General features: G+C 39.8%; 1 protein-coding gene across 1 annotated transcript; it reads right to left on the reverse strand.

The window, feature by feature from the left end:
• Positions 1 to 10996: 10996 nt before the first annotated feature.
• LOC130867058 (uncharacterized protein C1orf50 homolog) lies at positions 10997 to 12027 on the reverse strand. Its single transcript, XM_057758802.1, has one exon. The coding sequence runs from the start codon at positions 12014 to 12016 to the stop codon at positions 11417 to 11419; it is 600 nt and encodes a 199-aa protein (XP_057614785.1). The 5' UTR covers positions 12017 to 12027; the 3' UTR covers positions 10997 to 11416.
• Between the last annotated feature and the right edge of the window lie 1092 nt (positions 12028 to 13119).

Here is a 13119-nt window from a genome sequence, read left to right on the forward strand (position 1 = left end):
TATTAAGAGCTGCAAAGGAAAAAGGCCAAGTTACTTACAAAGGTAAACCTATCAGACTTACACCTGACTTGTCTATGGAAACCATGAAAGCCAGAAGGTCCTGGATAGATGTACTGCAGAAACTAAGAGACGATAGATGCAAGCCCAGACTACTTTACCCAGCCAAGCTTTCATTCACTATAAACGGAGAAAACAAAATTTTCCAGGATAAAAACAAATTTAAACAATATGTAGCCACAAATCCAGCATTACAGAAAGTAATAGAAAGAAAATCATAAACCAAGGAATCCAACAATGACCACAATAACTCAGACATCTAGAGACCCTTCACCAACACAACTCAAAGAAGGAAAACACACAAACTCTACTACTAAAAAAGTGACGGGAGTTAACAAACACTGGTCCTTAATATCACTTAATGTCAGTGGACTCAACTCACCTATAAAAAAGCATAGGCTAAGAGATTGGATACGAAAACAGGATCCAACATTCTTCTGTTTACAAGAAACACACCTCAACCACAAAGACAGGCACCTACTCAGAGTAAAGGACTGGGAAAAGGTTTATCATTCAAATGCACCTAAGAAACAAGCAGGAGTGGTCATACTAATTTCTAACAAGTTGACTTCAAACTTAAATCAATCAGAAGAGATGGAGAGGGACATTTTATACTCATAACGGGAACAATTCATCAGGATAAAGTCTCAATCCTGAATATCTATGCCCCTAATATAAAACCACCCAAATGTAAAAGAAACATTACTAAAACTCAAGGCAGCCATCAAACCTTACACACTAATAGTAGGAGACTTCAACACCCCTCTCTCACCAATGGACAGGTCAATCAGACAGAAACCTAACAGAGAAATAAGAGAATTAATGGAGGTAATAGATCAAATGGACTTAACAGACATCTATAGAACATTCCACCCAAACAGGAAAGAATATACCTTCTTCTCTGCAGCTCATGGAACCTTCTCTAAAAGTTGACCACATACTGGGTAACAAAGCAAACCTCCACAGTTACAAAAAAATATTAGTAACCACCTGTGTCTTATCAGATCACTATGGATTAAAGTTAGAATTCAACAACAATGCTACCCCCAGAAAGCCTACAAACTCATGGACTGAACAGTCAACTACTGAACCACACCTGGGTCAAGGAAGAAATAAAGAAAGAAATTAAAGTCTTCCTTGAATTCAATGAAAATAAAGAAACAACATATTCAAACTTATGGGACACTATGAAAACAATCCTAAGAGGAAAGTTCATAGCACTAAGTGCCCACTTAAAGAAAACAGAGAAAGCACACGTTGGAGACTTAACAGCTCACGTGAAAGCTCTAGAGCAGGCCTTTAATACCAGCACTTGGGAGGTAGAGGCAGACGGATCTCTGTGAGTTCGAGACCAGCCTGGTCTACAAGAGCTAGTTCCAGGACAGGCTCCAAAACCACAAAGAAACCCTGTCTCAAAAAACCAAAAAAAAAAAAAAAAAAAAAGAAGCAGACTGACCTAGGAGGAGAAGAAGACTCGAAATAATCAAGCTGAGGGCTGAAATTAACAAAATAGAAACACAGAAAACAATCCAAAGAATTAATGAAACAAAAAGCTGGTTCCTGGAGAAAATCAACAAGATTGATAAACCCCTAGCGAAACTAATAAAATGGCAGAGAAAGAATATGGAAATTAATAAGACCAGAAATGAAAAGGGGGACATAACCACAGACACAGAGGAAATTCAGAGAATCATAAGATCTTACTACAAAGACCTATATGCCACAAAACTGGAAAATGTAAAAGAAATGGACACTTTTTTAGATAAATACCATATACCAAAGTTAAACAGGACCAGGTGAACAATCTAAATAGACCTGTTAGTCACGAAGGATTAGAAGCTGGTATAAAAAACCTCCCTACCAAAAAAAGCCCAGGACCAGATGGTTTCAATGTGGAATTCTACCAAAACTTCCAAGAAGACCTAATACCTATACTCCTTAATGTATTTCACAATATAGAATCAGAAGAATCATTGCCAAATTCCTTCTATGAAGCTATAGTTACTCTGATAGCAAAACCACACAGAGACTCAACAAAGAAAGAGAATTACAGGCCAATCTCACTCATGAACATCAACGCAAAAATCCTCAATAAAATACTGGCAAACCGAATCCAAGAACACATTAGAAAAATTATCCATTATAATCAAGTAGGCTTCATCCCAGATATGCAGGGCTGGTTCAACATACGCAAATCTATCAATGTAATCCATCATATAAATAAACTGAAAAAAAAACCATATGATCATTTCATTAGATGCTGAAAAAGCATTGACAAAATTCAACACCCCTTTATGATAAAAGTCTTGGAGAGATTAGGGATACAAGGGTCATACCTAAATATAATAAAAGCTATTTATAGCAAGCCGACAGCTAACATCAAATTAAATGGAGAGAAACTCAAAGCCATTCCACTAAAATCAGAAACACGACAAGGCTGTCCACTCTCTCCATACCTCTTCAATATAGTGCTTGAAGTTTTAGCAATAGCAATAAGACAACATAAGGGGATCAAGGGGATTCGAATTGAAAAGAAGAATTTAAACTTTCGTTATTTGCAGATGATATGATAGTATACATAAGTGACCCCAAAAACTCCACCAAAGAACTCCTACAGCTGATGAACACCTTTAGTAATGTGGCAGGATACAAGATCAACTCCAAAAAATCAGTTGCCCTCCTATACACAAAGGATATTGAAGCAGAGAGGGAAATCAGAGAAGCATTACCTTTCATGATAGCCACAAACAGCATAAAATATCTTGGGGTAACTCTAACCAAGGAAGTGAAAGATCTATTTGACAAGAACTTTAAGGCATTGAAGAAAGAAATTGAAGAGGATACCAGAAAATGGAAGGATCTCCCTTGTTCTTGGATTGGGAGGATCAACATAGTAAAAATGGCAATTCTACCAAAGGCAATTTATAGATTCAATGTAATCCCCATCAAGGTCCCATCAAAATTCTTCACAGATCTTGAGAGGACAATAATCAACTTTATATGGAAAAACAAAAAACCCAGGATAGCCAAAACAATCTTATACAATAAAGGAACTTCTGGAGGCATTACCATCCCTGACTTCAAACTCTATTACAGAGCTACAGTAATGAAAACAGCATGGTTGGCATAAAAACAGAGAAGTCGACCAATGGAATCATATAGAAGACCCAGATTTTAACCCACAAACCTATGAACACCTCATTTTCGATAAAGGAGCTAAAAATATACAATGGAAGAAAGAATGCATCTTCAACAAATGGTGCTGGCACAACTGGATGTCAATCTGTAGAAGAATGAAAATAGACCCATATCTATCACCATGCACAAAACTCAAGTCCAAATGGATCAAAGACCTGAACATACTGAACCTGATAGAAGAGAAAGTGGGAAGTACCCTACAACATATGGGCACAGGAGATCGCTTCCTATGTATAACCCCAGCATCACAGACATTAAGGGCAACATTGAATAAATGGGACCTACTGAAACTGAGAAGCTTCTGTAAAGCAAAGGACACTGTCACTAAGACAAAAAGGCAACCTACTCTCTGGGAGAAGATCTTAACCAACCCCACAACAGACAAAGGTCTGATCTCCAAAATATGTAAAGAACTCAAGAAACTAGACCGTAAAAGGCTAATCAACCCAATTATAAAATGGGGCACTGAGCTGAACAGAGAATTATCAACAGAAGAAGTTCAAATGACCAAAAGACACTTAAGGTCATGCTCAACCTCCTTAGCGATCAGGGAAATGCATATCAAAACAACTTTGAGATATCACCTTACACCTGTCATAATAGCTAAAATCAAAAACACCAATGATAGTCTTTGCTGGAGAGGTTGTGGAGGAAGGGGTACACTCATCCATTGCTGGTGGGAATGCAAACTTGTGCATCTACTTTGGAAATCAGTGTGGCGGTTTCTCAGGAAATTCGGGATCAACCTACCCCAGGACACAGCAATACCACTCTTGAGAATATACCCAAGAGAGGCCCTATCATATTACAGAACCATTTGTTCAACTATGTCATAGCAGCATTATTTGTAATAGCCAGAACCTGGAAACAACCTAGATGTCCTTCAATGGAAGAATGGATGAAGAAAGTGTAGAATATATACACATTAGCATACTACTCAGCGGTAAAAAACAATGACTTCTTGAATTTTGCATGCAAATGGATAGAAATAGAAAACACTATCCTGAGTGAGGTAACCCAGACCCAAAAAGATGAACATGGAATGTATTCACTCTTAATTGTTTTCTAGCTATAAATAAAGGTCATTGAGTCTATAATTTGTGATCCTAAAGAAGCTAAATGAGAAGGTGAATCTAAAGAAAAGCATAAAGTTATCCTCCTGGATATGGGAAGTAGACAAGATTGCCGGGCAAAAAATTGGGATCTCGGGGTGGGGCAGGGAGGGGGTCCGGAGAGATAGGGAGAGAAAAGTGAGAAGGGGAGGATGGGGGGATCTTGGGGAAACGGGATGATTGGGATAAAGGACGGGCGGATAGGGGAGCAGGGAAGCACATATCTTAATTAAGGGAGCCATCTTAAGGTTGGCAAGAGACCTAGAGGGGCCCCCAGGTGCCCATGGCGATGTCCCCAGTTAGTTCCTTGGGCAGCTGAGGATAGGGAACCTGAAATGGCCCTATCTTATAGCCATACTGATGAATATCTTACATATCACCATAGAACCTTCATCTGGCGATGGATGGAGATAGAGACAGAGTCCCACATTGGAGCACTGGTCCCAAGGTCCCAATGAGGAGGAGAAGGAGGGAGAACATGAGAAAGGAAGTCAGGACCGTGAGTGGTGCACTCACCCACTGAGACAGTGGAGCTGATCTATTGGGAGCTCACCAAGACCAGCTGGATTGTGACTGAAAAGGAATGGAATAAAACCGGACTCTCTGAACATGGCGGACAATGAGGGCTGATGAGAAGCCAAGGACAATGGCACTGGGTTTTGCTCCTACTTCATGTTCTGGCTTTCTGGGAGCCTAGCCAGTTTGGATGCTCACCTTCCTAGACCTGGATGCAGGAGCGAGGACCTTGGACTTTCCACAGGGCAGGGAACCCTGACTGCTCTTTGGACTGGAGAGGGAGGGGTAGAGGGAGAGAAGTGGGGGGAGGGAGAGAGGAAGGGGAGGAGGGGGAGGGAAATGGGAGGCTGGGAGCCGGCGGAAATTTTTTTTTCAATAAAAAGAAAAAAAAATTTAAAAATCACACAAAAAAAGAAAAAATTATAAAGTAAAATAAACGAATATCATAAAAAAAAGGAAGCATAAGTCTTCTTTACTCTTTGGATTTCATTTTCAGATTCGGAAAGATTTACTTTCCAGATTGTGTTTTGCTCTACCAATATGCTAGCCGGGCGGTGGTGGTGCCTTTAATCCCAGCACTTGGGAGGCAGAGGCAGGCGGATCTCTGGGAGTTCGAGGCCAGCCTGGTCTACAAGAGCTAGTTCCGGGACAGGCACCAAAGCTACAGAGAAACCCTGTCTCGAAAAAAAAAAAAAAAAAGAACAATATTCTAACACTACACTAAAGCATGTTGGCAGGAAAAAAATATTGACTTGAACGTTAAAGGTGGTTATGAACTCAAGGACAGCAATTACAATAAATGCCTCCCTTGGCCTTCACTGAGCAGTGACACACACATCACAAGCTATTAGTTCATGTTAGTTCAATACACTGATGAAGAAATATCACCACAAAAAAACGAGGTATTATTAATTTTTACAAGGAAAAAATGCAATCTCTAAAATATATTTTCCTCTTTACTCAATAAAACTAATGACACTGGAGATAGGGAGATGACTTTTTTGATAAAAGCACTTGCAAGTCTGAGGACTCGATCCAAATACCCATAACCCACATAAAAGCTGGAAGCTTCTGTAATTCCACTATTCCCCGAGAGAATTGGAAGGACTGTGTAGCAGCTCCCCCCACTTGATCTTCATTTCTAAGATTCATTCAAAAGGTGCTGGTGGGAAGTCAAAGGGCAGGAAGACAGTAAGGCAAGGCCCTTCCTCTGGGTCCTTTCTTGTCTACTTACCTCTCTGAAGGTCACTGGTCCTAGTTAGTGGTCCTCTACTCAGCTATCATCTCTATGTTTCTAATTCTCACCCCTTCAGACTTAAAAATGTCAACAACCTGCCCTCACATATGTAAACAGAACTTTATGAACTCTCATCTAATTACCCAGTTGAAGCATACAATCTGATTTTTTTCAGGGACCCAGAGAGAGAATATTTTCAGTGTCGCTACAAAATTAGGGGATATTTGATGAGCTCTCTGTTTCATCTCAAAAATCCCACATACCTCAAACTCTACTAAAATTTAAAACACCTTGATTCTTTCTGGAATGTAGAAAACACCATGGGTATTTCATGGTGGGGTTTGATATTGGAGATTAGACGCTGTCTTGGTTAGGGTTTCTATTTCTGCAACAAAACACCACGACCAAAAAGCGAGTTGGAAAGAAAGGGTTTACTTGGCTTACACTTCAGTATTGTTGTTCATCACTGAAGGAAGTCAGGTTAAGAACTGAAACATGGCAGGATCCCAGAGGCAAGAGTTGATTCAGAGGCTGTGGAGGGAAACTGCTTACTGACTTGCTTCTCATGGCTTGCTCAGCCCACCTTCTTATAGAGCCCAGGATCATCTGCCCAGTGGGCTGGGCCCTCCTCCATCTATCACAGATTAATAAAATGTCTTAGAGCTGGTCTCAAGGAGGCATTGCTCCACTGAGGCTCCTTCCTCTGATGACTCTAATTGGTGCCAAGTTGACACACAAAACCATGTAGTGAAGATCTTTAACACACTTACTGAAGAAGTTGAGGGAAATGAAGGCAGGGAAGAACTTTAGGCAGGATTCAGAAAATAAGGAAGCACAGAAATAACAGAAAAAGAGAATCCCAGCCACCCACAGCACTAAAAAATGAATGGTTTATTTGATGATGTCCTAAAGATAGCAGGAAAAAAAAAACAACCATATGCTTTCTGCAGCCTGTGTTTGCATTTGAAAGAATGGTGATGGCTACTAGTCTTTCCTCATTTCAAGTTTCTCTTCTTGTTTAAATCTAATTCATACTCTTTGACAGTATTTGTTAAAGTATATATCCCAAGCAGCCAGCGTCTGCATGCAAAAGCAAAAGTGCTTAGGGGAGGAAAAAAACTTTTAGTTTCTAACAAAAAAGCACAACAAATTATTTACCCTGAATGTCAGATCCAGTTAAGACCATTCCATTATTAATATGACAAGAGTTCTCTTCTCGTTGCACTCATGACTAGACCCTACTGTTTCCCCTTTATTGTTCTTTCTACTGCTATATTCTCTCATCATTTCATCACAACACACATTCAAGCCCTTTCTAAGGAATATAGAATGGAGGAAAATTTCTGGGTTATATAGTATGTAGTAATATCCAAATATTATATTTAGATATTTATTATCCATAGTTCATTAACTTTCAACTTTAAACTTCTTAGATTTGCAGTTTCAAATCTTTTCCCCATTTTACAGGTATTGCTTCAAGCCTTCTAACCACTAGTTTTATAAGCATATTTGAAGTCCATCAAGTCCTCTCTTTTTCAGGGGTATAGAGGAATACAGCAATCATCACCCTGGGTTCATATGTGGTGTACTGGGTATTTTTGTATGCCAACTTGACAAAAACTAGAGTCATTAAAGGAAAGAACCTTAGATGAGGAAATGCCTCCTTGAGATCCAGCTGTAAGGCATTTTATTAATCAGTGATAACTAAGGCATTTTATTAATCAGTGATAACTGGGGGAGGGTCTAGTCCATGGTGGGTGGTGTCATCCCTGGGCTGCTGGTCCTGGGTTCTATAAGAAGGGAGGCTGAGCAAGCCATGGGAAGCAAGTCACTAGGAAGCACCCCTCTGTGGCCTCAGTTCCTGCCTCCAGGATCCTGCCCTTTTTGTTTCTGTCATCACTTCCTTCAGGAATAAACAGCAATGTTGAAGTATAAGACAAATAAACCCTATCCTCTCCAATATTCTTTTTGGTCATGGTGTTTTTCTGAAGCAATAGAAGCCCTAACTAAGAGATATGGTATAAACTCTAGTCAGTATGTATTCCATGACTTAATAATGTTGCTTTTATACTCCTGCATAAAACACTGGCATTTGTATTATATTGGTCTGACATTAAACTCATGCTCCTAGCCTTTGCCTTTAACAGCTTCTATATACTGACTACAACTTTATTCTGTCTTGTCTCCATTCTACTGCAATGACGCTGTCAGAATTCTCAATGATGAAATTTTCTTCACTTTACTTCTTCTTTTCTTGTGGCTATATCCTTATCCTAGGATATTAGCTTACCATCACTGTTTATTAGACAAATGCTTCTCTCTCATCTACGAAACTCATCATTTTTACCTTATCCATATCCAATTCATTTGGAGTTCATTGCTACTTTCCTGGCATAGCCCTTAAAGAACATTTGGACTTTTATTACAGCACATCCTTTGTTCTGACTTATGCTACTTCTCTTTTCCAATATTTAGTTATCTATATTTTGAGAATTTTATATATAGATAGATATATATGACACTATATTTCTATAATATGCCACCTTTTCTTTTTTCTGTCCATTCCTTTTGTATATCCCTTATTCCTAAAATTTATTAATGTTTGTAGATAGACAGACATAGACATACACACTTAGAATTTGTGTATTTCATTTAGAGTTGCTTATATATGACTGTGTTTAGGACTGACCTCTTGAAATTATATAACATATTGGAAGTCTTCTACCTGGAGAAGACTGGTTTTCCCTCTCTTGGAAACTATTATTTTTATGTAATTCTATCTAGGGTCTGGACCTGGTGAGATTTCCCATATCCATGTGGTCATGTCAATTGATGTTATTATTTTTCAGGACTTATTTAGCTAACTATCTTGGTGATGTTTACTAAATGCAGCTTTCCTGTCATATACAGAAGATAGTATCTCACAAAAGGCATGCTCCCTCTCTGGCATCAATCTATCAAACTCATTTTCTGTCATGCTTCCCAAGTCATAGTGGTTGTGTTGTACATAAGTAGTTTTGTGCTTGGCAATCTGTGGTCAGTTCTCTGCCTTTTCACTGACTGTGGCTTTCTGTAATGCTACACTAAATTAGAAACTACTTGATAAAATAAAAATACATTACCTTGTATGTACTTTTTACCTACCACAGAAAAAGAGCATAGTGAAGTGTATATTCTGCTAATTCATTTTTAAATGAACTGAGTGATATATAATTATCAAGAAATTTATCAATAAACATTAGCCCAAGGCAAACACGCCCCCAATGGGTGGGGCTATATCCCTACATCCAAGCAAATTCATACTGGGTTCAGAATTCATGACATTTTTCTGATAAGTTTCTCTATTAAATTGAACAGAATATTCCCATTCCCTTGGATTATATCCCCCCTATTTAAAGTTATTACTATAGAAATAGCATTGCATTCAATTCCATTGTAATTATTATTTTATTCAAAATTACGATGCTTAAGGATTTTTTGAGTCTTCAAAATACAATGGCAATGCTCATTAATGGTAGGAGAAATCAACCTCCCATTCACTTATTACTATAGATTAGGTGCAGACGAGAGCATCAGGTACAGGCAGTGGAACTTCTAATTTAATTCTTCAAATGCTATACAGCATTCCAAGAGTACTGCTTTTTTTGAGACACCCTAGAGATTATGAATCAAATCTGGTAATCTTGTTTTTGCATGTACAGGCACGTTTTTGGCCACAGAGGAAGAATCAATGTAAATGAATCTATTGATCCTTTTCAAAATTCAACTATAAACCAATTTAGAATCAGATTTATTAGATGTCAAGTGCAAAAATCTGTCAAGATCTGTGACATAACAAAGACACTGGCAAGCATTAGGAAGAAACAATAAGGCTTTTGTTTTTCTCTTTAAACTGTAAGTTGAATCACAATAATTTGTTGCCCATGAAAATACAACTAACATTAATACTTAAGTCTCTCTAAATTATTCCCATTTGACATTATCTGAGAAGCATATTATAAAGGAATCCCAAGAAGGCCTTTCTTTACGTCCCACTGATTTCTCTACCTTTCAAAATAAAACCTCATGGCAACCATTTCTTCTTAGAAAATATAAGAGCAGGAAGAAAACAAAACCTTTCCACGTTGTTATTTGTGAATCCACTTCCTTAGGTTTTTTTTTTTGTTTTGTTTTGTTTTTTGTTTTTTGTTGGTTTTTTTTTTTTTGGTGGTTAAAGACAAATTCAGATATGCTGAAATGGCCTTCCTTTGCTGTGGACGTCCATCTTGTGGCCAGCTTTATATAGCATAACAGATGAGTCTTAATTACTTGTATCTTAATCATTTCAATATAAGAAGCATTGTCCCTCCTTTACATTCACTGCATAAAAATCAGAATGAGTAAGTAATGATTTCATCATTGCTGGCTTACCCCAAGCTGATATGTCAAAGATTCTTATAAATCTACATCCAAGCAGTGTCTTCCCAACACATACACCAGGACTGGTGTATATATGAACTCACAGATGCTGTGGCAGCATACACAGTCCTGCACAGGTTCACGCCAGACAGGAAGCTAGAACTGAGAAGGAGAAGTGTACACAAGTTCCCATTATCAACCATGATGCCTTCTGTAATTGCTACCCTCTTGCAAGAGAAAAATTAGTATTTTCTAACAGAGTCTAACTGTGTATATTAATCACACTTCAGGGCAGACCCCCCCCACTTGGGAATAATTGTCTAACACAAAATGAATTCAATGGAGTTTTGTAGACTTTTTGACTAATATTGCTTCAGTTATTTTTGTTTGTTGGTCTTTTGCTTATATATTTTGGTTTCCGTGTGTGTGTGTATGTGTGTGTATTTTATTTTTTATTTATTTTTTTCAAGTTGTCAGTTTCTTTTAATCCTCCATAGGCAACACTGCAATTCCTGAATCAACCTTAAATTGGCACAGCACCTACGTAGACAGCTTCAATACCAACCTGACACAAAAGACAGGAAAATGACCCACCAGCTTGTTGTGGGAAGAGAGTTCTTCCTTCCCCAGTGCTGAGGTGAAGGAAAGCACTACCTAATCCTCTGAAACCGAGTGACTGGGTATCGGTGGGCTCAGGAAGATCCCACAGGAGTTCAGCGATTCCATTCACCATCCTTACCCCATTCACCAGGCTCTCCTTCCAAGGAGTTCATGATTCACCCCAAAACCCAAAGTCCTCATGAGCCTCCCCACACACACACAAGGAAGAGAATGTGGACAAGGAGACGGTTGGTGGTGGTCAGGCCTTTGTCATGAGCACTGTTCCTCAGAGCTACACTCAGTGAGTTAGTCCCTGGAAGGTGGGTTCAGTGCATGGGGGCAAGGCTATGGGCTGGTTCAGCAGCTTGTCCATCATGCCAATTTTAGCATCTTGCTTCTCAATGTCTTCGTATGGAGTCCACGACAAGTCATGTTGCAGCTTGTAGGCACCAAGGAAGTCATGTGGACAGCCTGCTCCCCATTCCTCTGGAGAAATGATGGACAAGTACTGCTGGCCACTCTCCCGCTGGTAAAGATAGTAAATGGTGCCAGGTTTTTTCACCATATTACAAGCCACGTGGTGCAAGTCAGCATCTCTGCGAGCATCTTCCAGTACCTTCCTAGCTTGTTCTTGCAAGTGTTGGATTTGCTCAGCAATGACTGTCAGCTTGTTAGTAGCATTTGCTCGAATGAATTCATCAGCCTTTTGCACCTGCTCGGCGAGCGCCACGAGGTCTAAGGGATCCCCGACCCGGTTGGTGTGGTAGGGGCTCACCAGAGCCAGGCCGCCGGGGGTCGGGGTGAGCTCCACCAGGGCTCCTCCAGGACCGGTCGCCTCCTGTACCCTTAGATTTCCAGGGCCTTTTTCCAATCGGCCGGGAGCCGCCGGGTCCACCATGACAGCACTTCGGCTCCCTATTTTTTATTTTTTTAAAAAAAGAAAACAAACTATCTTTTCTTATTTTACATACCAATCCCAGTTCCCATTCTGTCTCCTCCAATTCCCTCTACTTTCCTCCCTACCTCACCTCCCATCCACTCTCAGAGAGCACATTGCCTTGAGAAAGGACCAAGGCTCTGCTTATTATATCTAGTCTGAGCAAGGTATCAATCCCAAGAGAATGGGTTTCAAAAAGCCAATACAAGCAGTAGGGTTAATCCTAGTGCCACTGCCAGTGGCCCCCTACCTTCTGCCCCAGCCATACAACTGTCACCCACATTCAGAGGGTCTAGTTTGTCCTATGCTGGTTCCTTCTCTGTCCAGCCAGAGTTGATGAGCTCCCATTAGCTCATTTAAGCGTTTCAGTGGGTGTTCCCATGATGATCTTGACCTCTTTGCAAATATTCTTACTCCTCCCACTTTTCAACTGGACTTTGGGAGCTCAGCCCTGTGTTCCACTGTAGATCTCCACCTCTGTTACCATTACTTGCTGGATGAAGGTTCTATGGTGACATTTAAGATAGTCATCGATCTGAATACAGTACTAGGCCAGTTCAGGCACCCACTCCTTTATTGCTCAGGTTTTTAACTGGGGTCATCCTTGTAGATTCCTGGGAGTTTCTCTAGTGCCAGGTTTCTTGCTAGCCACATAATGGCTCTGTCAATCAAGATATCTCTTTCCTTGTTCTCCATCTCTGTCTTTCCCTCATCTCAACTATCCCTTTTTCCTCAAGTTCTCCTTCCCCATCCCCTTCTTTCCTCCTCCTCCCTTCCCACCCTAACTTTTCCCCCCACCTCCCACTCCCAATTTTGTCAGGAGATCTTGTCTATTTCTCTTTCCCAGGAGGACCTATATATGTTTCTCTCAGGGTTAACATAGTTACTTAGCTTCTCCAGCACCACGGACTATAGACTTATTATGTTTTTCTTTAAGCTAGTATCCACTTATGAGTGACTGCATACCATGTTCCTCTTTCTGGGTCTGGGGTTCCTCACTCAAGATTTTTTTCTAGTTCCCCCAATTTTCATGCAAATGTCAAGATGTCATTGTTTTATCCCAT

Source organism: Chionomys nivalis, chromosome 26 (assembly GCF_950005125.1).
Source record: "Chionomys nivalis chromosome 26, mChiNiv1.1, whole genome shotgun sequence".
NCBI classification, from domain to species: domain Eukaryota; kingdom Metazoa; phylum Chordata; class Mammalia; order Rodentia; family Cricetidae; genus Chionomys; species Chionomys nivalis.